At 44.2% G+C, this 26,845-nt stretch overlaps 1 protein-coding gene across 1 annotated transcript in view; it reads right to left on the bottom strand.

Moving 5' to 3' along the window:
* CCDC92B (coiled-coil domain containing 92B) overlaps positions 1–26,845 on the bottom strand; it is a 128,332-nt gene that overhangs the window by 73,728 nt on the left and 27,759 nt on the right. Inside the window, exon 2 of the mRNA XM_073667800.1 lies at positions 25,275–25,419. Coding sequence (XP_073523901.1) covers positions 25,275–25,404 — 130 coding nt within the window. The 5' untranslated portion in view covers positions 25,405–25,419. The remainder of the gene's footprint in view (positions 1–25,274; positions 25,420–26,845) is intronic.

A 26,845-nucleotide genomic window follows, 5' to 3' on the forward strand; every position in this document is an offset into this window, starting at 1 on the left:
ACCTCCATCAGGTTGCAAACTGAATATATTTTTTTCTGCATCTACCTCTGAAAAAATATTGGGCTTCTAGCTGTGTGTGGGACTTGTTCTATTAATCCATCTATACAGACCTCCATCAGGTTGCAAACTGAATATATTTTTTTCTGCATCTACCTCTGAAAAAATATTGGGCTTCTAGCTGTGTGTGGGACTTGTTCTATTAATCCATCTATACAGACCTCCATCAGGTTGCAAACTGAATATATTTTTTTCTGCATCTACCTCTGAAAAAATATTGGGCTTCTAGCTGTGTGTGGGACTTGTTCTATTAATCCATCTATACAGACCTCCATCAGGTTGCAAACTGAATATATTTTTTTCTGCATCTACCTCTGAAAAAATATTGGGCTCCTAGCTGTGTGTGGGACTTGTTCTATTAATCCATCTATACAGACCTCCATCAGGTTGCAAACTGAATATATTTTTTTCTGCATCTACCTCTGAAAAAATATTGGGCTTCTAGCTGTGTGTGGGACTTGTTGTATTAGTCCATCTATACTGACCTCCATCAGGTTGCAAACTGAATATATTTTTTTCTGCATCTACCTCTGAAAAAATATTGGGCTTCTAGCTGTGTGTGGGACTTGTTCTATTAATCCATCTATACAGACCTCCATCAGGTTGCAAATTGAATATAATTTTTTTCTCCATCTAACCCCGCCAATAGTTTTGGCCTAATACCACAGTTTGGCCACTCAGCTCTGCTCGGTTCCCATCCATTGTTTTTTTGTGCAAACAACTCCAGAGTTGTGAATTAGTTAACCACCAAAATGAGTGGAAAAAGGCCTGCTGCTGGTGGAAAGGGGAATAGGCGTGTTGGGAAGGGGAAAAAAGGTTGTGTCCGTGGGGTAGGTGTTAAAGCAACAGTAACATCTGCAGAAGAAAAACCATCTTCCAGCCAAACTAAAATGTCTACTTCTTTTAGCGGACAATGTGATAAGATCCCTTTCTTACGGCCACGCCAATCGCTACAAATTCCAGATGAGGCACAAAAACAGCAGGTGCTTCAACGGATATCAAGTGCTCCTTTAAGTGGGCTCTCCTCCACATCAACTTCAACATCACAAATACTCCAGTCCTCAAAGGTGTCACCCCAATCGCACTTGCTTCCTCACAGCTCCCAAATCTCCAGCTGCCCGTCTGAGTATGAGGTAGAACAGATGGTTGAGTCTGCAGAGCTGTTTACTCATACTATAGCCTGGGAATCAGAGGTCGACTCCAGCGCTTCTGTGAATCCAGACGAGGAAATGATCTGCACTGATGCCCAGAATCTTTATGAGTCGGATCCAGGACCAGACGTAGAAGGTTCTGACCATAATGTAGACCCTCATTCCCAAACTGTAACTCCTGTTGGTGGAGACAATGAGGAAGACGATGATAAGACTCAAATACCTGATTGGAGCGACAACTTTAGTTTTTTGTCAGGGCAGGAACAGGTTGGCTCTGAGGACGACGGGTGTGATAACGCACAGGGTGATGATGATGAGGTTGGAGATCCCACTTACTGTCAACCCACAGTTAGCCAAGAGATGAGGTCAGCAGAGGAGGTGGAGGAAGATGCTAGTGACGACGAGGTCAGGTTGCGCCTTCCTGGACAGAGACGTAGTACTGGAAGCACGTCAACAACTGCATCCTCAAACACAACTCTGCCTCTCACCACAAGTCGTGGTGGCTCTTCAGGTCGCATGGGTGCTAAGCCTTGCATAGCCTGGGCATTTTTTCAGATCGATAAAGATGACCCAACTCGTGTTATCTGTAACATTTGTCAGCAAAAGCTAAGTAGAGGCCAAAAAATACATAGTTTGAGTACTTCATGCATGAACCGGCACATGGACATGAAGCATAAGTTGCAGTGGGAAGCTCAGTGTGCTACAATGCGGCCTAGCCGGCCGGGCCAACCACCGTCTGCCATATCTTGTGCATCCGCGGCCTCTTCATCCTCTGTGACTGGGGGGACAGCAGTCACACCTGTTTTGGGGCGCAGACCTGCCACCTCTTTACCCGCAACAGCCAGCGTGATTGGCAGGTCATCATTTTCTTTGGAGGTGGTAACACCAGCTGGTGTTGAGCGCTGTCCGACATCGATAGCACCACCTTTGGATCAAGGCAACCTAACATGTCCGCCTGCATCTTCCTCACAGACCGGCAGTTTGCCGGGGACACCCTTATCAACCCCGTCTAAGCACAATAGCCAGCCCTCGGTCCCTCAGATGTGGACAAGTAAAAGACCATTTCCTCCTAGCCATGAGAAAGCTAAGAGGTTGAATTTCACCATCTGCAAGCTCTTGGCTACAGAAATGCTGCCTTTCCGCCTGGTGGACACAGAGGATTTTCGAGACCTTATGTCCGTCGCAGTGCCCCAGTACCAGATGCCCAGTCGGCACTACTTCTCAAAGAAAGGTGTGCCTGCGCTCCACCAGCATGTCGCACACAACATCACCGCTTCTTTGAGAAACTCTGTGTGTGACAGGGTGCATTTCACCACAGACACTTGGACGAGTAGGCATGGACAGGGGCGTTACATGTCGCTGACTGGGCACTGGGTAACTATGGTGACAGCAGGACAAGGGGCTGCTGTCCAAGTCTTGCCGTCCCCACGAGTTGTGCGTCAATCCTCTTTATGTCAAAGTTCCTCCACTGCTTCTGCCTCCTCAACCTCCTCTCGGTCTTACACCTGCACCCAAAGCCTGTCTGGTCATGCCACAAGCTTTCTAACTGCGCAGAAGGGATCCTGCACACCTCCTTACTATGCTGGCAGTAGGGCTCAACGTCATCAGGCGGTTTTTACATTGAAATGTCTGGGAAATGTGAGTCACACAGCTGAGGAGTTGTGGTCAGCTCTGGAGAACCAATTTCATGAATGGTTGTCTCCACTGGACCTGAAACCAGGGAAGGCCGTGTGCGACAATGCTGCAAACCTGGGTGCGGCCCTTCGCCGGGGCAATGTCACACACGTGCCTTGTATGGCTCACGTGTTGAACCTGGTTGTCCAGCAATTTTTAGCCCACTATCCCAGACTAGATGGCCTTCTGCAGAGGGCACGGTCGCTGTGTGCTCACTTCCGCCTTTCGCATCCCGCAGCTCAGCGACTTACATCTCTACAGAAGTCGTTGGGCCTGCCACTTCACCGGCTAAAATGCGATGTGCCTACCCGGTGGAATTCAACTCTGCACAAGTTGCAGCGACTGTGGCAGCACCGACAAGCCCTGGTGCAATACGTTCTGACGTATAGCCTGGGCCAACGAGATTCAGAGGTGGGGCAAATCACGCTGGAGGAGTGGTCTCAGATCAGGGACCTATGCACCCTTCTGCACAATTTTGAAATGGCGACGAAGATGTTTAGTGCTGACGATGCCATTATCAGCATGACTATTCCGGTGATTTACATGCTGGAGCACATGTTAAACAGAATTCGGAGTCAGGTGGTGGCACAAGAGGAGGTGGAGGAAGTAGAGGAGGAGGAGTTGTATGCGGAAGGGCTAACATCTGCAAGGTCCAGACGGTCGGCAGCACCAAGGCGGCAGGCATGTGAGGGTGGGGGAGATGGTTTTACCAGGGCGCATGGTAGCAGCCAAACTAGTGAGGAAGGTGCAGGAGCCCAGGAAGAAGTGGAGGATGAACTGATGGAAGACTCATCAGATGAGGGAGACCTTGATCACATTTCTGTTGTGCGAGGTTGGGGGGAGAGGACAGAGGAAGGAAGCATGATTGTTACCTCGCCACCAACACAACAGGGACTTGGTGCTCCTGGATGCGCAACACACATGAGTGCCTTCTTGCTGCACTACCTGCAACATGACCCTCGAATTGTGAGAATTAGAAATAATCCTGACTACTGGGTTGCCACACTGTTAGATCCCCGGTACAAAAGTAAATTTGCAGAAATTATTCCTGCCATAGAAAGGGATGCACGCATGCAGGAGTATCAGCAGAGACTGTTGCAGAATCTTACATGTGCTTTTCCACAAAATACCAGTGGTGCACGTAGTGAATCTCACAGTTCCAACTTGCCAACCGTGGGACCGTCAAGTGTTCAGCACTCAAACCGTAACAGAACCACAGTATCTGCTGGTAACATCAATTTTGCGGAATCATTTCACCACTTTTTTAGCCCATCCTTTGCAAGGCCACAGGAGACAAGAAGTCTGACACATAGTCAACGCCTAGAGACGATGGTACAGGAGTATCTCCAAGTAAACATTGAAGCCATGACTGTGTCACTGGACCCTTGCTCTTTTTGGGCTTCCAATCTGGATAAATGGCCGGAGCTAGCCACTTACGCCTTGGAGATCTTGTCATGCCCCGCAGCCAGCGTTCTGTCTGAACGTGTGTTCAGCGCTGCTGGTGGTGTGCTGACAGATAAGCGCACGCGGCTCTCCACTGATAATGTAGACAGACTCACGTTCATAAAGATGAACAAATCATGGATCCGAAACGACTTTTCTACCCCTGTGTCATCCTGGGGAGAGTAAAAGCTTGATGATTGGTTAAAATCACCCTACCAACCGTTTTAAGCTTTCAAATTACTAATCATGTTTATCTGTATCTTGGCTGGAAAATAATTTGGGCTTTGTAGCAGTGTGCAGCACTGATTCTATTAGGCCATCTATAATAAGCTCCACCAGATTTAAAATTACTAATCATGTTTATCTGTATCTTGACTGGAAAATAATTTGGGCTTTGTAGCAGTGTGCAGCACTGATCCTATTAGGCCATCTATACTAAAGCTTCACCAGATTTAAAATTAATAATAATTTTTAGCTGCATCTAGCCCAGAAAATAATTTTGGGGCTCCGAGATGCGCAAGACACATAAGTGCCTTCTTGCTGCACTACCTGCAGCATGACCCTCATATTGTCAGAATTCGAAGTAATCATGACTACTGGGTTGCCACACTCTTAGATCCCCCAAACTTTTCGATCAACCTTTTCATTTTAATAAAGACCAAAAAAATGGTCATTTTTGAAATTATAAGCATTAGCAGGTTGTTAGAAACTGAAATCAAACAGTTTTCAACTCAAAACTTTATTCTAGGTGATGTTACATTTTCACATAGGACCCCTTGTTCGAAAGGAGCTTCTGAACTCTCTCGTCCATTGAATTTGTCAGGTTTTGGATGGTTTCTGCTTCAATTGTTTTGCATGAGGACAGAATACCCTCCCAGAGCTGTTGCTTAGATGTGAACTGCCTCCCGCCATCATAGACACTCCTTTTAATGATGCTCCAAAGGTTCTGAATGGGGTAGAGGTCAGGGGAGCATGGGGGTCACACCATAAGTTTGTCCCCTTTTATGCCCATATCAGCCAGAGATGCAGATGTTTTATGTGCAGCATGAGATGGTGCATTATCATGCAGAAAAATGATCTTGCTGTGAAATACACGGTTCTTCTTCTTGAACCATGGCAGGAAGTGCTGTTTGAGAAAATCCACATACATTATGGAGTTCATCTTTAGCGCCTTCAGGGATCCTAAAGGGGCCGACAATCTCTCTCCCCATGATTCCAGCCCAAAACATTACTCCACCTCCTCCTTGTTGGCGCTGTAGCCGTGTTTGCGTGGGGTGTCCATCAACCAGCCATCCTCCACTCCATCCATCTGGACCATCGAGCGCTGCACGGCACTCATCCGTGAACAAAACAGTTTTGAAATCAGTCTTCATGTAATGTTTGACCCACTGGAGCCGTTTCTGCTTGTGTGAAGTGGATAGAGGAGGTCGACAGGATGGCGTATGCACAGCTGCAAACCTCTGAAGGACCCTGCATCTTGTTGTTCGGGGGACGTTGGAGGCACAAGCAGCTTCAAAAACTTGTCTGCTGCTATGACAAGGCTTTTTTGCCGCTGCTCTTTCAACCTGACGTAATTGCCTGTAGGAAAGAGTCCTCAATTTGCCCTTATCAGCACGCACACGTGTGTACTGTGAATCAGCTACATACTTCTTGATTGCCAAGACACTTCATCCTGATCATCGCACAATGTTGATTGTAGTCATGCCTTGACCTAAACACTCCACAATTTGTTGCTTCTCAGCAGCCGACACATCCTTTTTCTTTCCCATTTTGGCAGAAAATGTAGGCTGCTTAATAATGTGAGACAACCTTGTTAAGTAGTCTTGCCTTTCATTGGACACACCTGCCAAACTAATTAGCACAGGTGTCTGCAATTGCTTACAGTGATATAAAGAGCCCTGACACACATCACCATCAATGAGTTTAACTGACAAACAAACAAATTCTTCCCTTATCACTCCTAAACACTTTTTGCATAATAATTTGGAACGCAGTGTACATGTGCTTTTCCACAAAACACCAGTGGTTCACGTAGTGAATCTTACAGTTTTAACTTGCCAACCGTGGTCTGTATGGAGTTGTTCAATAAAGGGCCCAAAATTAAGATAACATAGATGGGAGAGGTCTCTATGAATAGGAATTCCTAAGTATTTGATACCCTGTGAGGGCCAGGCAAAGGGAAAGTTGGACTGGATGGAATCCTATATGGATTTGGGGAGGGAGACATCAAGGGCCTCAGACTTCGCTGCATTGATTTTAAAATTTGACCATGTAACAAAGTGATCTATTTCAGCCATAACAGCATGGATGGATATATGTGATTGAGTGATATATACTAGGACATCATCAGCAAATAGAGAGCACTTGTACTTGGTGCCTCCCACCTCAATCCACCTAATATTGGGGTTATGGCGAATTGATGAGAGCAGGTGCTCCGTCACTAGGATGTATAAGAGAGGGGACAGAGGACATCCCTGCCTTGTCCCATTGGTGATTGTGAAAGGTGATGAAAATGTTCTGATGCACCCCCTGGGCCTTGGGACACCCGGAGCCGGACCCTTTTTGGTGGATGCTGGTGGTTGTAGTCTTCGTGGCGGCGACCCGGTTCCGTGGCTCAGGGTGGTCAAACCAGTGGCGGAACTATTTATGTGGTTTTGATGTTTAAATGTCCGACTACGCCACCCGTGGATTGCGGTCAGAGTGAACCGCCGCTGCAGGGCAGACCGCTGAGGCTGGTGTTGTGGGTGCAGCAGAGCGTAGCATAACTCCCCACGGGAGGAGTATAGCCTCAGGGCAGTGTATGCGGAGGATGGGGGTGATGGTGCAGGGCAGCAGCAGTAACGACACGGAGTCAGTGATGCAGTCCAGGGCCTTTACTCACAGTTCTTATTATCCAGACCACGTCTGCAGGTAACGGCTGCCCACGTCGTACTGTGCTCACCAGGTGAGGGGCTCAGACAACTCCCAGATAACTTTGGAGCGCTTCACAGGACTCCCTTTGTGTGTCCTTTGTCTGGCCTTTCTTACCAACCCTTCTGTCCGGCTGCCTCGGGCCTCCTCTTGGTAAACTTGGCGCCAGTTTCCCTGACCCTATGTGGTGCCTTCCTAGCGGGTGTAGCGAGTGGCTGCGCCACATAAAATGTCACAGCCTCCGGTTTCTAGCTGAGGGTCGTTTCCTGCCTCCACTAGTTTCGGGGACCGGTCTCCCCCTTTGGCTTGACCCCTCCACGCAGGTGGATTCAGGCGTGCGGTGGCGACTCGCCCGTCCGCACCCCTGGGATCCCTTCATTCCTCGTTCCTGGAGCCTTCTCCGCTCCTCTTCCTTCCTTCTCCCTCTTCCAGGCCTGGGCCTCTGTTACTAGGCCCGCCTCCGGAGCAGAGCTCATGCAGAGCCCCTGCTCCCTGCCACTTCTGCTCAGACTTCTCTGCACTGAACTAAGATGGTGCCCACCTTTTATACTCCCTTCTCAATGCACCCAGGAACTGCTTCCTCCCTGCTCCTGCACTACAGGGTTCCCCTTCCTCAGTGTTCCCTCCCCCCACTCCAGCCAGGGACAGGGACTGTCGTGCCCATCTCAGAGGCATATTGGTCGCCCTGCCCCACGGCAATGTGGTGTAATGCATGCAGGTGTCGGGTCCTGATCCACACTCCATCCTTACCTGAGAGTGAGATATCACACCTCTGGGTGAGGTGCAATACCTCTGTAGCAACCGAGCCCTCAGGGTGCTACAGTTCCATTTATCTTCAGCCTAGGTGACGTATTGTGATACAGGGCCGTGATTTTGGCTATAAAAGGGTCCCCTAGACCCCTACCCCAAGCTTTTTAAGAGAATCATATATGGCGTGCCAGGAGACTCTATGGAATGCTTTCTCAGCATCCAACGAGAGTATCTAATTACAAATTTTTAACTGCATCTAGCCCAGGAAATACTTTGTGCCTAGTAGCAGTGTCTGCTAGTCAGCGGATTATCCCGGCTGTTAAGCAAGCTACACCACCTGTAGTTTAGACACTTAATTTTTTCAAAGGAAATGCTTCGGAACCATGGGATACTCAGTGAAGAGCATCAGGAGGCACTCCAAGGCATAGGGGCTGGGACTGGCAGTAGGATGCCTTGCGGTGGACAACCGAGCTCGATCCTTATAAAAGCTTTTTAACTGCAGCAGCTTTAGTGGACGCTACTGGAGCTGGAATTACGCGGCTGCTGGCATGAGACTTGCCCTCCAATAGATCCTTGTAAATGGATTTAAAGTGTATTCATTCAAATTAGAGAGACAATTTAAATGAAAAAGCTTAGAGCTGCCTCCACCACAGGGGGGCTCGCTCGACCCACCAGCGGACAGGCACCAGTATTGGGAGAGGGGGGCTGGCCATCAGGGTTCACCGCGGCTCTGGCACAAACCCGGCGACACGGAGGTGGCACGGGCAGGAGCGGACTGGCCGTGTCGGCTTCCCACTTTTTGGATTTTAGAAGGGCATGACATGCCTATATCTGTGTCTCCCCCTCCTTTTACTCCTCCACCTCTTTTATTTTCGCATGACTATATGTACTTGTCACTTTTCCATGTGTTAGTTATGTCTTCTGAGCAGTTTGTCAGCTTTTGGACACCTTTGAAGGTGTTTTCTATGTGTTTCTATGTGTTTTTGTTTGCCTGCCATTGGTTTTAACGGTGTTCGAAGGTGTTCGACGAACAGTTCGACGAACAGTTCGGCGAACACACGGGTGTTCGACGAACCGAACCGAACTCGAACACTACGGGGGTGGCTCAACACTAGTGTCAACGTCTACAGTGAAGAGGCGACTACGGGATGCTGGCCTTCAGGGCAAAGTGGCAAAGAAAATGCCATATCTGAGACTGGCTAATAAAAGGAAAATATTAATATGGGTAAAAGAACACAGACATTCGACAGAGGAAGATTAGAAAAAAGTTTTATGGACAGACGAATCAAAGTTTGAGGTGTTTGGATCACACAGAAGAACATTTGTGAGACGCAGAACAACTGAAAAGATGCTGGAAGAGTGCCTGACGCAATCTGTCAAGCATGGTGGAGGTAATGTGATGGTCTGGGGTTGCTTTGGTGCTGGTAAAGTAGGAGATTTGTACAAGGCAAATGGGATTTTGAATAAGGAAGGGTATCACTCCATTTTTCAACGCCATGCCATACCCTGTGGACAGCGCTTGATTGGAGCCAATTTCATCCGAAAACAGGACAATGACACAAAGCACACCTCCAAATTATGCATGAACTATTTAGGGAAGAAGCAGGCAGCTGGTATTCTATCTGTAATGGAGTGGCCAGCGCAGTCACCAGATCTCAACCCCATTAAGCTGTTGTGGGTGCATCTTGACCCTATGGTGCGCAAAAAGTGCCCATCAAGCCAATCCAACTTGTGGGAGGGGCTTCAGGAAGCATGGGGTGAAATTTCTCAAGATTATCTCAGCAAATTAACAGCTAGAATGCCAAAGGTCTGCAATGCTGTAATTGCTGCAAAGGGAGCATTCTTTGACCAAAGCAAAGTTTGAAGGAGAAAATTATTCTTTCTAATAAAAATCATTATTTCTAACCTTATCAATGTCTGGACTATATTTTCTATTCATTTTGCAACTCATTTGATAAATAAAAGTATGAGTTTTCATGGAAAACACAAAATTGTCTGGGTGACCTCAAACTTTTGAACGGTAGTGTACATAGTCCTCTATACAGTATATTGGACTTACATTGTCCTCCATACAGCATAATGGGCCCCACATAGTCCTCCATACTGTATAATGGGCCCCTCATAGTCCTCCATACAGAATAATGGGCCCCACATAGTCCTCCATACTGTATAGTGGGCCCCTCATAGTCCTCCATACAGAATAATGGGCCCCACATAGTCCTCTATACAGAATAATGGGCCCCACATAGTCCTCTATTCAGAATAATGGGCCCCTCATAGTCCTCCATGCAGAATAATGGGCCCCACATAGTCCTCCATACAGAATAATGGGCCCCACATAAAGGGCGGCGGTTCTGGTGTCCCGGGCCAAATATAATCACCCTGCGGGCCAGAGTTTGACATATATGCTATGAACAGTACCTTTCCATATGACAAAGATGTCGTCGATGTAGCGTAACCACATCACGACACTCTCGTCAGGACACTGTGGGGATCTCCAAAAATGACAGTTTGTATGTAATGTGTAACTGTTATGAAGCCCTGCTATATTATTGCTTTGGTTACATGCTGGAAGGGACACCTTTCTAATGTAAACAATAACTGCTTGAGAGAACACACAACGTGGTTAAAGGGAGGTGCTCAGTGTGGTCAATAATATACCGCCCTACTAATAAGACATTGATACTAAAGATAAACCATAAGAATAGGGGGATCTAGTCATTGATGTAAAAGAAGGTGCAATACACATGAGTTTTCATGTTTGTTTGTCTTGAGAACTTTGCACTTTTTGTGAGTGAGTTTTTTAAGATTATATGAAATAAAGGTTTACATTTTTATCAATATATCCTAATCATCTGCTATACCAATTATTGATCTCCTCTGGGTTATTTATTCATTTTTTGACAGTTGCCTTGCTTATTACGACTGAATAACAGGAGTGATGACCGCCACTCATCAAATTCAGGATGAGTGGCAGCTTTCACTATGCCACAATTCTTACTCCAGCAGGGACTGGTGTAGGATTTGTTGTGAGGCGAAACGCCCACAGAGATGCACTCCACTTGTCAGACTATATAGCAAATCAAGATAGATTGAAAACTCATTGTTGTCATTAATAAATGATTGAAGAGCCACATTCACACTGACTGTAGACGACGGGTGACTCAAATACATGAAACAGATTTAGTCAAGGACTTGCATACCATATGTGTCAACAGTGCAGCTGCACAGGGGTCCTGCAGGTAAGGGGGCACATGACTACCTATAAGGGGTTGTCTACTGAATTTTTTTTTACTTAAAGGGAACTTGTCACTTGATTCATATTGCCCAAACCACAGGCTGCATAAATCAGAGCCTGGTTGCACATTTGCAGCCAGTTATATCTTTCTATGAAAGACTCCAGCGTTTCGGAGAAAATATAGTTTGAATATCTGGCCAGGGACCATAGGCAGAGACTAGACTAGTCTGGGCCATCCCCGGATGGCTTTTCCCCTCACCACTCCAGGTGATTGACAGGTCTGTCGCATGTGTCTACTTAGCAATAGACCTGTCAATCACCTAGAGTGGCTATAGGGAAAACCAGATGGGGATAGCACCAAGCTAATCTAATTTTTGGCTATATAAGCACAAAAAATAGCAGATAATTGTTTAAATGGTCTTGAATCTAGATAGATGAAGCGATTTTAATTTTTTTTTTCACTTTTGAGCTTTTGTTTTTTTTCTTCTTCACCTTTTCAAAGAACCATATATTTTTTATTTTTCCATCGATGTAAGCTGTATAAGGGCTTGTTTTTGAGGGATAAGTTGTAGTTTTGAATAACATCATTCAATTCACCATATAATGTACTAAAAACAAGAAATAAAATTAGGAGAAATGTTGAAAAAAAACGCTATTCTGCAATTGTTTTCGAACTTTATTTTCACGGGGTTCATTGTGCAGTAGAAATTAAATAGCAACATGTTTCTCCATGTCAGTATGATTACAGGAATACTAAACTTGTATAGTTTTTTTTTGTATATTTGCAGCTAAACATTTTTTAGAATTTAACAAAATGTTAAATTCTGACATTTCATTTTTTTTGCATCTTACGTCATTTAACATACAGGCAACGATGAGAGCCAGAACATTTGCATGATGCATTCGTGCCAAATTTTTCATATCAAGCTGGACACACGATGTAATAGTGGGTGTAGAGCAGAATAGATTTTTTTTTTTTTTTTAAAAAATGTGCCTCTCCGTTGTGGAGATATTAATAATCAAAGTATTTGGCACCTAGTGAGTTAACTTTTGTAAATTCCAAGTGGGTGTTATTAGATTCTTATCACTGGGGGCATGTACTTCTCCCTGTATCAATTAATATCTGATAACATCCCCTTGGACTTGACAAAAGTTAACTTATTAGGTGCCAAATAACTGATTTCTAATATTTCTGCAACTGAGAGGTGAAATTAAAAATAAAACAAAAATGTTTTATTTCACTCTGCAGCCACTATTACATAGTGTGTCCAGTTCAATATGAAAAAAATTGGTGAAAGGTCCTCTCTAGCAGAGATTGATAGTGGCATATATTTGGTTAAACAGCAGCTGCTGTTAGAGGCCAATACAGGCTGTATGACACTCCTAGCACATCTAATGTATAGAGCGGGCTCAGCTCCCGAGCCTGCTTCATACCTCATATGTGGCACCCCAGGGGTCTGGTTTCCACAGTAATGCAATGTTATGTCTGAGAGCAGGTGGGAGGTCTCTTGGTCAGGAATCCTATGCATGCCACACCTCTTGCCCAGTCCTGGGAGGGGAAGAACTTCCCCTGTATAAACCTGGGGCTGAGGCAGGGTTAGAGAGTTCAGAGGGAGAGTTCAGCCAGGAGGGCTGACAGGGAGCTGTGGCCCCGGCTGGGCCCAGCTCCTAGGCCATGCCAGAAGTAGAGACAGAGAAGAGAAGCAGCATAGGAAGAAACATCAGGAGCTCTGTGGGAGCAGTGTTACAAGGAGTCAGGGGCTGGCAGCTGCAGAGCTCGCCCTGACTGAGAAGATTTCTTACCGGACCCGGAGTCCGAGGCTGTGGGGACTAACTCCTACCCAGCAGCAGAATCCGTCAGGCAGGGGATTTCAGGTCCTCTGGCCAAGAAACCCGAAGGCACGGTCACACGCATGGGACCAGCACCGCCGTCGTGGAGCGGAAGCTACTAGAAGGCCCCGAGTCACCGGCCATACGGGTGAGCACCACACGGTACACTCAGGGACGTGGGCTACTTATACTCGCTTCTAGCAAGGTAGCCAGAAGAGTACAGTCAGTTTGGGAGGCCTACAACTCCGCCTGGCCAGGGGAGATCCCATCTGCTCAAGGACTGACCAGGCCCCAATCGCTAGCCAGTACTCCGGGAGGGTCTATCGTTGTCACCAGTAAAGACCCTGAACTACACCGTACCGTCTCCGAGTGGTTCCTGCTACCCCCATCATCCACGTCGGCTGCCCTGAGGCCATACCCCTCCCATTGGGGGTGATACTATCACGCTGCACAATCCTACCACCGGCCTCAGCGGTCTGCCCTGCAGCGGCAGCTCCTTCGCTGCATTCAACGGGTGGCGTAGTCGTCCAACATCTACCGCTACTACATCGCCGCTCAGTTTGACTCCCTGGGCACGGACCGGATCACCGCCACAAGACTACAACCCTCAAGAGATCCGGCTCCGGGTAAGCTCCCGCATGCGCAACGCAGCGCGACACAGGCCCAGGGGCGCGTCAACTTTTGGCGTAGTCGGCAGGATCTCGTGCCCGCAACCACCGGGTACTGCGTGCCTGAAAAAGACTGTTCAAGCTTACCAGTGGTGAAGATTCCCGCCATCCGGCGCCATCTTCTGTCTTCTTCCCGCCATCCGCGAAGTTTTCCCGCCATCCGGCGCCATCTTCTGCCTTCTTCCCGCCATCCGTGGAGTTTTTCCGCCGTTGGACGCCATCTTGAAGACGCTGCGCGGGAAGAAGAGGGGCGTGGACTCCGAAAGCGCGCGAGAACTGAAGCCCCGCCTCACGTCCGGACGTTGCGTAAGGTCCTGGAAGGAGCCCAGCAGACGCCGACGTCGCAGGAGCGCGACGGAAGGTCCTCAACCCTGACGATCCACTGCGGAGCCGCGGCCTACGGAAGAGGATCATCGCAAGGTAGGCCACGGTCCACTAGGGGGGAGAAGGATGCCGGATACGGAGGAGAGCTTCACCGCTTCAACCCCCGCCAGCGCCACCGCTGTTGCGGTCATGCCTTTCACCATGCCCTATATCCCGGGGGCAGCCTGGCTACCCCAGTACTCAGGGGAGTCACATACCCTGCATGACTTTAGAGAAAAGCTGGATAGCCTCTTCCAGGTGTACCCCCTCACAGAGGAGCAAAAAGTGAGCATCCTGGTGGCCCAATTAACCGGGGCAGCCCAGAAGGAGGTAAAGTCCTGGCCACCTGGGAGGAGGACTGTCGCAGAGATACTAACCCAGCTAACCGAGGAGGAGCTGCAGTACTACCAATACGAGGAAAGCCAAGAGGACCCGGACGGGTCTGAGGACTACCCTCAGGAGGGAGCACAAAGAGGACATAGCTACTGAAGGGAAGTAGCGTGAATAAAGAGCTGTACATAGTTACCCGTAAGGGTACAAGGACTGCTGCTAATTAAAATATGGTCCCCGTTGGGATTAGTGAATTGTTCCCCATGTGCCCCTATCTTAAACCAGGCTGAGGACTGTGAGCAGCCATTCCTTATCCCCACTGGCCGAGGACTGAGAGCGGCCATATCCTGTAAATAATTATGTGTTTCTAGTAATTTATAGGAGTCCTTGGTGGATTTACCGGGAATCCTTTGTACAGTTAGTGGAGCGTAACCCAGGATGGACTAAAAGACTGCTAAGGACTCGGGGCAGGACAGACCCCTACCTGGTTACGTCTCCCTGTTTTGGTGAAATGGACACCTTTGTTTCCTTCAAAGACTGCACCCGGTTGCGGACATGCCGTGACCACCTTTATGTGTTTTTCTTATTGTATTATTATTGTTATACCCTGTTATGTCTTTCTAAAAAAATATGTTTAGTCCCGGAGTACTAAATTTCACTAGGGGGGAATGTGGCACCCCAGGGGTCTGGTTTCCACAGTAATGCAATGTTATGTCTGAGAGCAGGTGGGAGGTCTCTTGGTCAGGAATCCTATGCATGCCACACCTCCTGCCCAGTCCTGGGAGGGGAAGAACTTCCCCTGTATAAACCTGGGGCTGAGGCAGGGTTAGAGAGTTCAGAGGGAGAGTTCAGCCAGGAGGGCTGACAGGGAGCTGTGGCCCCGGCTGGGCCCAGCTCCTGGGCCATGCCAGAAGTAGAGACAGAGAAGAGAAGCAGCATAGGAAGAAACATCAGGAGCTCTGTGGGAGCAGTGTTACAAGGAGTCAGGGGCTGGCAGCTGCAGAGCTCGCCCTGACTGAGAAGATTTCTTACCGGACCCGGAGTCCGAGGCTGTGGGGACTAACTCCTACCCAGCAGCAGAATCCGTCAGGCAGGGGATTTCAGGTCCTCTGGCCAAGAAACCCGAAGGCACGGTCACACGCATGGGACCAGCACCGCCGTCGTGGAGTGGAAGCTACTAGAAGGCCCCGAGTCACCGGCCATACGGGTGAGCACCACACGGTACACTCAGGGACGTGGGCTACTTATACTCGCTTCTAGCAAGGTAGCCAGAAGAGTACAGTCAGTTTGGGAAGCCTACAACTCCGCCTGGCCAGGGGAGATCCCATCTGCTCAAGGACTGACCAGGCCCCAATCGCTAGCCAGTACTCCGGGAGGGTCTATCGTTGTCACCAGTAAAGACCCTGAACTACACCGTACAGTCTCCGAGTGGTTCCTGCTACCCCCATCATCCACGTCGGCTGCCCTGAGGCCATACCCCTCCCGTTGGGGGTGATACTATCACGCTGCACAATCCTACCACCGGCCTCAGCGGTCTGCCCTGCAGCGGCAGCTCCTTCGCTGCATTCAACGGGTGGCGTAGTCGTCCAACATCTACCGCTACTACATCGCCGCTCAGTTTGACTCCCTGGGCACGGACCGGATCACCGCCACGAGACTACAACCCTCAAGAGATCCGGCTCCGGGTAAGCTCCCGCATGCGCAACGCAGCGCGACACAGGCCCAGGGGCGCGTCACATACTCGATGTGCATCACACATCATGAAGAGGATAAAAAGGCCTAATTTCACCTTTAGTGAATCCATTAAACCTATTTCAGAAACCTATAGTATCTATAGTATCTACTTAATGGAATTATTTTATAGCACCAGATTAATAGCAGTCTATCTCCTATCTAGAAAAAAATATTGCCTTTCTGTTATGTCCCCCCTAAATAATTGCAATGCAAAACGTGTATCTAGAAGAGACACTGACATTATAATTAGTGGTTACATAGAAGATGAATAAAAACAATGAATAAATCATTAAATATATATACAGGGTGGGCCATTTGTATGGATACACCTAAATTAAATGGGAATGGTTGGTGATATCAACTTCATGTTTGTGGCATATTAATATATGGGAGGGGGAACTTTTCCAGATGGGTGGTGACCATGGCGGCCATTTTGAAGTCGGCCATTTTGGATCCAACCTTATTTTTTTCAATCGGAAGAGGGTCATGTGACACATCAAACTTATTGAGAATTTCATAAGAAAAACAATGGTGTGCTTGGTTTTAACATAACTTTATTCTTTCAAGAGTTTTTTAAAAGTTTATGACCACTTATAAAATGCGTTCAAAGTGCTGCCCATTGTGTTGGATTGTCAATGCAACCCTCTTCTCCCACTCTTGACACACTGATAACAACACCGCAGAAGAAATGCTAGCACAGGCTTCCAGTATCCGTTGTTGCAGATTACTGCACAAAAACTCAGGGAACGTGCCATCTTGAGGGCAACACATCATCATGTAGCAATTTCAGATATCCAGTGGCATTGAGGTTTCCATTGATGAAGAATGGCCCCACTATCTTTGTACCCCATATACCGCACCATACCATCAAGATACAAGATGTGCAGCATCTTAAACAACGGATACTGGAAGCCTGTGCTAGCATTTCTTCTGCGGTGTTGCTGAGCACACTCTGATAGCTGCTGTTTAACCTTTTAAATGCCACTGTCAAGCACTGATAGCAGTATTTAAGTAGAGCGAATGCCGGTGTGCTTGCATTGGCTCCCACTCCTACCGGGTGTCATATTTGTTATTACTGCATTCATAAAAGGCAGATCTATCAAAATATTGTTGTACACGTACAACAATTGCTGAAAAAAATAAAAATCAAAATATCAGAATTGTGGTTTCTTGGTCACCACACTACCCTAAAAAATGCAAGAAAAAAACATGTAACCCCCAAGCTCTCATGTAACTCTATTTATGGAAAAATAAGAAAATGGCCAAAAGATAAAAAGGTGTTTGGTAGCGTGTTAGCCAGTTGAAAAAAGATTGCTCTCAGTGGGAAAAACAAGATCCTGTAGTTATGATACATTTTAATGGCTAACAAAAATAACATAAAATGATCTTACAAGGCAAGCTTTCGAGAAAACTTAGGCCTCTTCCACACATCAAATTTAGATATTTTTTTTAGCAAATTTCAGAATTTTATTTCATCACCTAAAGATAATAAACTATTCAAGTTTGATATCACTGTAACCATACTGATCTGAAAATCACACTGTCAGGTCATTTTTACTGTACAATGAATGCTAAAAAAACAATGTCGGAATTGCACTTTTTCATCATTTAACTGCATTTGGATTTTTTTTCTGTTTTCCAGTATATTTTATGGCAAAATAAATGGCATCATTCAAAACTATAACTCTATGGCTATGTAAATGAATATCAGGTCTATGGATTATTTTGCCGGGATTAATTGTGACAAATTTACAAAATTCACAGTGGAATAATCTCTTGCAAACGCTATACAAATTCTACCTGTAATTTTCCTGTATCTTCACATGTTTTCAGCGTTGATGCCGATGAGGACAAGGCCAGAGAAGTGGGTAAATCGTGTGATCACCATCATATCGAGTGCTATGAATGTGGAAATTTCAAATCCTGGGTCTGCAGTAATGAATGTGTGTGAGGGGGGGATGGTTTTCTATACTGGTATGTACCAGTTATTGGGGTTTTAGAAATTTTAGCAGAAAGCAGAAAACTCCCATTAAAAGTAAACATTGTATGCAGTGGATTGCCTCACGGCATTATAAAACTAATGCATAGTCTTTAGTTGGGAGATTTGTTTAATAGAAAACGCATCAATTAAAGATTTATATCTCATTGGTTTCTATGGTTGCAATCAAATGTAAAAAATCCTTTTTAATTAGCTTGATCTATCATACAGTAATGCAAACTTGTCAGCAGCAAAAACAACTGGTAATATGACCTTCCCTCCAGAGAGAGCTATCCAGATACAGAATGATGTCTCTATATCTGGTATCTTTTAAAAGGGTTATTCTCAAGTTGTCTCTTGAGCAACACACAGCTTCCCAGTCTCTTTCCCTTCCTGGTTTCTGGAAGGGCGGGCTGTCCTCTTTGACTGACAGTTCTGGTCAGTAACAGAACTGTAGAATTAGTAGAACTATAAAGCTCAGCACAAGTTCTGCTGTAACACATTCAGCTATCAGTGGTTTGTTCTAAACTATTGACCCTGTATTTACATATAGAGATAACAGTGCATTTGAACATGCACAGGGCTGTGACAGTGAGAGCTATGATGCTGGGCTCTGGGGATTGTGATTCTACAGGATTGATAAGAAAAGCTCTAGCTCGTCAGCTGAGTAGGAGGTGAGCATTAAAGGGAACCTGACAGCTAATATATGCTGCCCGATCCACAGGTAGCATGTATCAGACACTGGCTGTATGACTTCAGTCATATACGTTTAACTCTGAAAAGCTGTAGCAAATCATAATTTAAGAACGGAGGCTCAAGCCACACAGGAGACTAGTTGGACAGGCAGTTCCCCTCTGGCTGCTTCCTGTAGTGACAGATCTCTCCCTACATGTGCATACAAGGAGAGACCTGTCAATCAAGGGCAGCAGGCGGAAAGAAGGTGCCAGGGGCTCACATGTATGGTTTCCTTTAACTGTTGTGTAGAAATTAATGGGCAGGAGAGGGCTAATTGGTATGTTATGAGTTAACTCATTTCCTGGAATTTGACTACTGCGCACACTTGACCAGGGATTTGGCAGGCACTAGTGGCCAAGTTCTATGGAAACCAAGTGTACACTATGTACTATGTAAGATAAAAGCTCTCATTGCCGGAGAATAAGTAGGAAAAACAAGTCAATTAAATAACTTGAGAATACCTCTTAAAATATATCCCATTCTTAGTGAAACATTTTTAAACATTATCATATAGAAAAATTAATACCCCATACACATTGAAGTAAGAAAACTGTAAATATATTTGGCATTCATGGTCCATGAAGTCATTGAATTTTAAATTTCAAAATGTTCGCCAGCAAATATTTTCTTTTTTGCAAATAAGAGCAGTAACTACAGTTGAATATTAACAATAATGGTGATGAGACAGCATCAAGCTTCAATACCATGTAGATGCATGAATGCCAAATGTGGGAAGATTCCCTTTCCCAGCAAAATCCAAATAAAAGAAGGCGGCTTCAGCATCCAATAATGATCAACGTGCTCTATTGTGTCATCAAAAATACAAAAACAGCAGCAACATTTCAACTCCTAATATAGGTCTGGATCGTTGTTTGTTTGCTGCTGTTTCAATATTTGTAATGTTATAATAAAGCAAATTTATCATTATTGGATGGTCACGGCACCTTCTTTTACTTGGTAACTAGAGTTGAACACATATTCACAACTCCCTGAAGGCTGATGACTGTTTAAAGAGGACTTGTCACTCTTATTACCATAAATATGTGAACAATAAACCTGTTGTGAATGCCACTGTTCTGAATCTAGGGTTGTCATTTTTTTAATTCCTGTACTTCTCCTTTCCTTAGATATAGCCTCCTGTTCCTTGTATCTCAAGCTAGTCTTTTTAGCCAAGTGGGTGTGGTCTTTGAAAGATAGAGAATATTTGAGGCTCGAGCTCACTTGGCCAAAAAGACTAGATTTACATACAAGGAAGAGGGGACCATATCTCAGGAATAGAAAATTGCAGTAACAAAAGAAAAACAGTAAAAAAGTTACATATTTATGGCAAGTGACAAGTCCTCTTTAAGATACCCTAATGTTTTCATTATTATGCATTTTAAAAGAGTTCTATGGGGCAATCATATTGATAACATTTGATTAAGCTATAAAAATCATATGGTGGGGGATCCAACACTCGGTAGCGGCTGTGCCTGGAACTACAGTTCACTGCATACAAATGAACGTAACGGAGCTACTTCACCACCTACAGGCACTACCAAACATACGGATATGGTGGGAGAATGCATAATTAGTGCAGTGAGAATCAGTTTAGAAAAATATTATCTTGGAACAAACCATAAAAAATGCATTTTTTTGAAAACTTTTGACATGACAGTCATGTCAGAAGTTTTGATTAGTAGGTGTCTGGATGGTAAGGCACTACTACTACTACTACTCACTACAATGAAGGAGCAGAAGCAATCAGCCAAACGCTACTCTACTATGAGACTAAGCAAGGGCTCAATAGACTGTTTATGGAGACTGTCTTCAGTCTCGGAGGAAAACTTGGCAGATCACTTTTGCTCTTTAATTCCAGCAACCACTTGGTCTCGAGTCAGCACCCAGACTTCCACTGTTCAAAACTTTCCACATGTCTCAACAACAAACATCTATGTCAATCATTTTGTGAAAGTGCAGTCATGTTTATGTCTAGTTGCTAGGAATATATTAACAGCTATAGTGGTCAGTGGAATCATCAGGCAGTATGTATCTCAATGGCTTCTTATCAACATTAGTCTTCAAGAGCTACACAAATTGGCCAAAAAGCTGTGACGCTGAGTCACTTTTCATGGCCAAGCCATGAGATGGGATAGTTAATGAGTCTGAGGTCAAAAGCCAGGAGGGTACTTCATAAACATAAGGAAAAGACAAAGACATAGTCAGGTAACGTTCTGAGGTCAGAATACCAGGAGGATAGCGGATCAGAGCAGAAGGGTTAAACAGACGGATGGTCAAAACGAGGTCCAAGGTCAGGCAATGAAAGATCAATTCACAGAACACAAGTAACAGAGCCAAACTTCACAAAAGCTGAATGTATGTCTGACAGAGGTTTGGGAATAACAACCCATTTAAGTAGCCTGGCAATCACCTGGGATAATGAACACCTGGAGATCACCAGCACCTCCAGTCTCAGATTGGATGACAGAGCTATCAATCAAAGTACTGACAGCTCGCCCCTGTACCAGATTGGACAGCTGAGCTGTCAGTAACTGCATCTCAGACACACTGAGGGGTGGAACCGTGACAAAAGCATGTCAAAACATAGACCAAAACTTTTTTCCATTTCTTGAAGGGTTTGTCTAGAATTAGAGAGCATAGGTGCTTTCTTTAATAAACAGGGCCACACCTGTCCATGGTTATGTCTGGTATTATAGCACATCTCACTTTAAGTGAACGGGGCTAAGCTTCAATGCCACACAACCTGTGAACAGATATGGTGATTTTTTGGGGGGCAAATGGAGCCATTTTTATTTTCAATCCTGCCAGGAATTTATAAATTATAAATATAAAATACAGTTAGATGGAAATTTCTTTAACAACACAGAATAATATAGTTGATTTTCAGAGTGATATTTTCTTTTGAATATAAAACTGATAGTCCTAATAAAAGTCTAATACTAAATTCTTATGTTACTATTTTTATTCCCGTCTCCAGGAACATATAAGTCCTCTTCTTTCTATTCTTCTTTCACAGTACATCACAAGAAAATGAATTATTTATGTCTTGTCCTTGTAGGTAGAATTGTTACATTAGTCAAGTGAAATATTTCACTATCTGCAGTGAACCCGAAACCCTGCAAAAAGTGTATTTCTAATAGAAGTCTGCACTGCAGTATTTGTAGAGTGAACCCACATTTGTATGGCTGAAATGTAAGCAATAACCATACGTAACTTCTATAAAAGTAAGCAGCAAAGATACTTTTATAATTGGAATGAGGAAAATTGATATATTATAGCGAATAAACCAGTTATGGAGATTATAAGGTGGAGTTGAGGATACGAAAACTATAACACTTATGGATGAAGATGTGAAGGTGGAGGTGAAAATGGAATTTCTCATAACTGCTGTGTAACTATCATCTCAAGAATGACTGAACTGCTACAAATGTTCTGATTTTGGTTGGTGATGCACCCACGTGTTCCGACCTCTGCTGGGTTAATACAATGATATCCCCAAGCTTTAATCATTTTGCAATTTTGTTCATCATAACTTTTATCACAGAAATCAAAATCCTCTTTTCTTCAAGCAACCATTAAATTCTGAATACTCTGACCAGCTTCCCTGTCTCTGCTGAAGAAAAGTGTCTCCACCATGTTTCATGGTATGATGCCACCACCATGTTTCAAGGTAGGGATGGTGTACCTTCTTCCACATGCCATGTAGGGGGCACAGCTAACATGTGGAAGAAGGTGCTCTGGTCAGATGGGACCAAACTAGGGCTAAATGTAAAATGCTTTGTGTGGAGGAAAACTAACACTGCACATCACCCTGAAAACACCATGCCCACCGGCAAACATGTTAGTGGCTGCATCATGCTTTGGGAATGCTTCTCTTCAGTAGGGACAGGAAATCTGGTTAGAGTTGATGGGAAGATGGATAGAGTTAAATACAGGGAAATCCTGGAGGAGAACCTGTTAAGAGACTGCAGAAGACTTGAGACTGGGGCGTAGGTTCACCATACTGCAGGACAATGACCTAAACATACCGTCAGAGCTACAATAGAATTGTTTAGAGTCATGTGCATATTCATGTGTTTGAATGGCCCAGTCACAGTCCGGACTTAAGAATCTGTGGCAAGACTTGAAAATTGCTGTTCACAGACATCTCCATCCAATCTCACTGAGCTTGTTTGCAAATAAGAATGGGCAAAAAATTCATCCCCTAGATGTGCAAAGCTCATATGGAAATACCCCAAATACTTGCAGCAGTAATTGCAGTGAAAGGTGGTTCTACAAAGTATAGACTCAGGGGGCTGAATGCAAATGCACGTCACAATATTCAGATTTATTTTTTTAAATAGTTAGAAAACCATGCATCATTTCCTTTACACTTAATAAATACTTGCCACTTATTGTGAGTATATAACATTAAATCCAAATAAAATACATTTAAGTTTGTGGGTATAAGGTTAAGGATTGTGGAGGGCACCCATTCAGTATAAAGTTGTGGAGCTCCACAGACATCCCCACCCTCCAGCATGCTGCAAGTAGCCCCCCACTGTAAGTACAATGAGAGACGTGACTCTAAATGGATACATATTTCTTATGAGCTCTTCAAGGTCAGGTCGCACATACTAACACTGTACACAGGGGCAAGATCAGACTTTAGCTGACGCGGCACACCATCTGAATAGCTTGCAATTAGCTACGAGAAGAGTGTGTTAATGGGATGACTGTGCCGGAAGCAGTTGGGGAAAGAATTGCATTTCTTTCTCTCAGTGACATTGTATAGGAAATAACAGCTAGCCTCCATGTTCTTCTCCAGAACTTGTGTTGTTCATTAAACAATGTTACATAAAATAAGTAAAGACGTGCAAGTTAATAAATAATGCTAATCATAATATTTCTGTCTACGAGGATAATTGGCTGAAATCGAGTACTGTATTTTACCATATTATAGCTGTGTTTGCATACTTAATGTTGGGTACAAGCTTCTATCAGTCACAAAAATCCCCCCATTGTGCCAGAAGAATGATTTACAGTATATAGGAGTCTATGGTAGGAGCTCTTGGGGATTTGCACATGGCAGCTGTTTCTTGGCTGAACAGCAGTGTGCTCAGGTGGTAAATGGGAGGAAAATGCATTTGTGTGATTTCTAATTTACAGAACATGAATCACATTGATCTCTTATTACACTGTCTGACAGCTAAGCCATCAATCCAGTATATAAAGCTGTTCTTTTGTCTATGATGAACGCTATGAATGGGTAGTCCTGCACCAAAGATAATACAACCTGATTGCAGCAGACATTTACTCTAGAATAGTGGTGGACTATCAGCAATATAGGGGTCAAGTATGGTCCAATGGTCCTCGCTCTATGGTTCGTAGCTCCTCTCTGGTATACACGTATTGTACTCATGTGTTGGCGTCATCAATATTATTAAGGTGTTTTCCCACTATTATGGTATATTTCGAAATTCACAGAAATTCCATCTCATAAAATCATTTATTACATGTGCCTTAAAACTAGTCCTCTAGTGATAATCTCCTGCTAATAAAACCGTGATTTTAGCAAAACTACTGTGAGCAGCCCAGTAAGGGACACATCACTGGAATATAGTAAGAAATGACAATCGTAATAGATGACAATGGCAATAACTGTATGGAATATTTATAAACAGTAAATATGTATTATAGTTATATTCTTCTCTGCTCTCTCCTACTGGTTACATGTGTTAGTACAAGTCTTCTTCACTAAACATTTTCGTTATGAAGTCTATGTGGATAAAAAAGCCATAGTCCTGTCCCCATAAGAGGACATCTAAAACTGCACAAACGGAATGGACTCATGTGAGGACATATAAAGAAATGTTATTAAAATGGTAAGAAGTTGTTTCCTATATAGAATCTTGTTTCATGCATCTTTCTATATCTATAGAGAAGCCTATGGAAAGAGGCATGAAAAAATTACTAAACTTACAATATACTGTGTTTGGAAAAGAAATTCTACTGATCAAAAAAATAAGTCTTCAAAATTCTCCACAAAACTATTTGTAATGCTACAATATTTTCACATATATTTAAAGCAAGTAACGTTTTTTGCTTAAAAAAAAAATAAAGTGTAAAAAAGTTAAAAAACAATCTGGGAAAAAAAAATCTCTGTGCTATCCATTTTTTCATGGACCCTTTGACTTGCCGAGTTTGATCTGCAGCAGTAACTAAAATCGGACAAGTCTTGCATTTTTTTTTTGCAGATAATCCGGACTTTATTGGGTATGTGCCCTATCCATGGAAATCCCGGATAGGACATGTGCATGAAATACAGATGTCCGAATGAGGCCTTATTGTTTTGTATCAACTGGAGAGCCTAATGTTGGTGACCGCTGATGTAAGGAATGAGTAAAAACAGGGGTAAAAACAAAACAGCTCACCTGTACAACGTTTCTGTAGGCGCAGAATCTCCAGTTGAAGATCATGTAACATTTCTAGTTGTTCCTTTTTTAGGAAAGTAATGTTACGCTCCACACTTTGGATTTGCTGCTCCAAAGACTGAGTCTCCATTACGAGAGTCAACTCCTGGGAGGGAATATAACATAGAGGATGAAGGATGCATTAGTTAGGCAAATAGTCAATATAGAAACAAGAAGATTACAGAAGATTAGAACAACTTCTCAGATCAACAACCCCTCCCCTGCAAAGAAGCAGCTACTGCTGTGGAGTCCTGGCATCTGTGTTACATAGCGGTGAAATCTATTGAACTCTATGAACAAATTTCTAGAATTGTGGTATCGGTCATATAATGAGTACCTAATGGGTAAAGTATGGATTTCTTTTCATTGAAGTGCTTTAATATATTATGGTACATTTATATTTTCCAAAGAGAATGCCATTACACCAGACCCTGGTCACAAATGTCAAGCACCCCAATTCACCTTAATTTGAAGTCAAGGTAACCAGTTTTAGGAATGAGAAATGTTCTTTTGGTTTTGTATGTCTGGTGTATTCACTTGGAAAATTTTCTAATGTAAACTAAATGGACGAAAGTATCAGGACATCTACACTACTAATCAAAAGTTTGGGGTCATTTAGAAATTTCAATATTTTTGAAAGAAAAGCACATTTTTTTTCAATGAAGCTAACATTAAATGAATCAGAAATACACTCTATATATTGTTAATGTGGTAAATGACTATTTTAGCTGCAAACATCTTGTTTTTATTGCTATATCTTACATAGGTGTATAGAGGCCCATTTCCAACAACCACCACTCCAGTGTTTTAATGGTACATTGTGTTTGATAACTGTGTAAGAAGGCTAATGGATGCTTAGAAAACCCTAGAAAACCCTTGCACAAGTATGATAGCCCTAAAACGGTTTAGCTGATTTGAGAAGCTATTAAATTGACCTTCCTTTGAGCTAGTTGAGAATCTGGAGCATTACATTTGTTTGTTCTATGAAACTCTCAAAATGGCCAGAAAAAGAGAACTTTCATGTGAAACTCAACAGTCTATTGTTGTTCTTAGAAATGAAGGCTATTCCATGGAAGAAACTGACAAGAAACTGAAGATTTCCTACAACGGTGTGTACTACTCCCTTCAGAGGAGAGCACAAACAGGCTCTAACCAGAGTAGAAAGAGAAGTGGGAGGCCCTGCTGCACAACTGAGCAACAAGACAAGTACATTAGAGTCTATAGTTTGAGAAATCGACGCCTCACAGCTCCTCAACTGGCAGCTTCATTAAATAGTACACGCAAAACGCCAAAGTCAAAGTCTACAGTGAAGAGGCGACTCCGGGATGCTGGCCTTCAGGGCAAAGTGGCAAAAGAAAAAGCCATATCTGAGACTGGCTAATAAAAGGAAAAGATTAATATTGGCAAAAGAACACAGACATTGGACAGAGGAAGATTGGAAACAAGTTTTATGGATAGACGAATCAAAGTTTGAGGTGTTTGGATCACACAGAAGAACATTTGTGAGATGCAGAACAACTGAAAAGATGCTG

The sequence above is a fragment of the Phyllobates terribilis genome, unplaced genomic scaffold, assembly GCF_046119375.1.
Source record: "Phyllobates terribilis strain yellow unplaced genomic scaffold, ASM4611937v1 Scaffold_2__4_contigs__length_985480577, whole genome shotgun sequence".
Taxonomy (NCBI): domain Eukaryota; kingdom Metazoa; phylum Chordata; class Amphibia; order Anura; family Dendrobatidae; genus Phyllobates; species Phyllobates terribilis.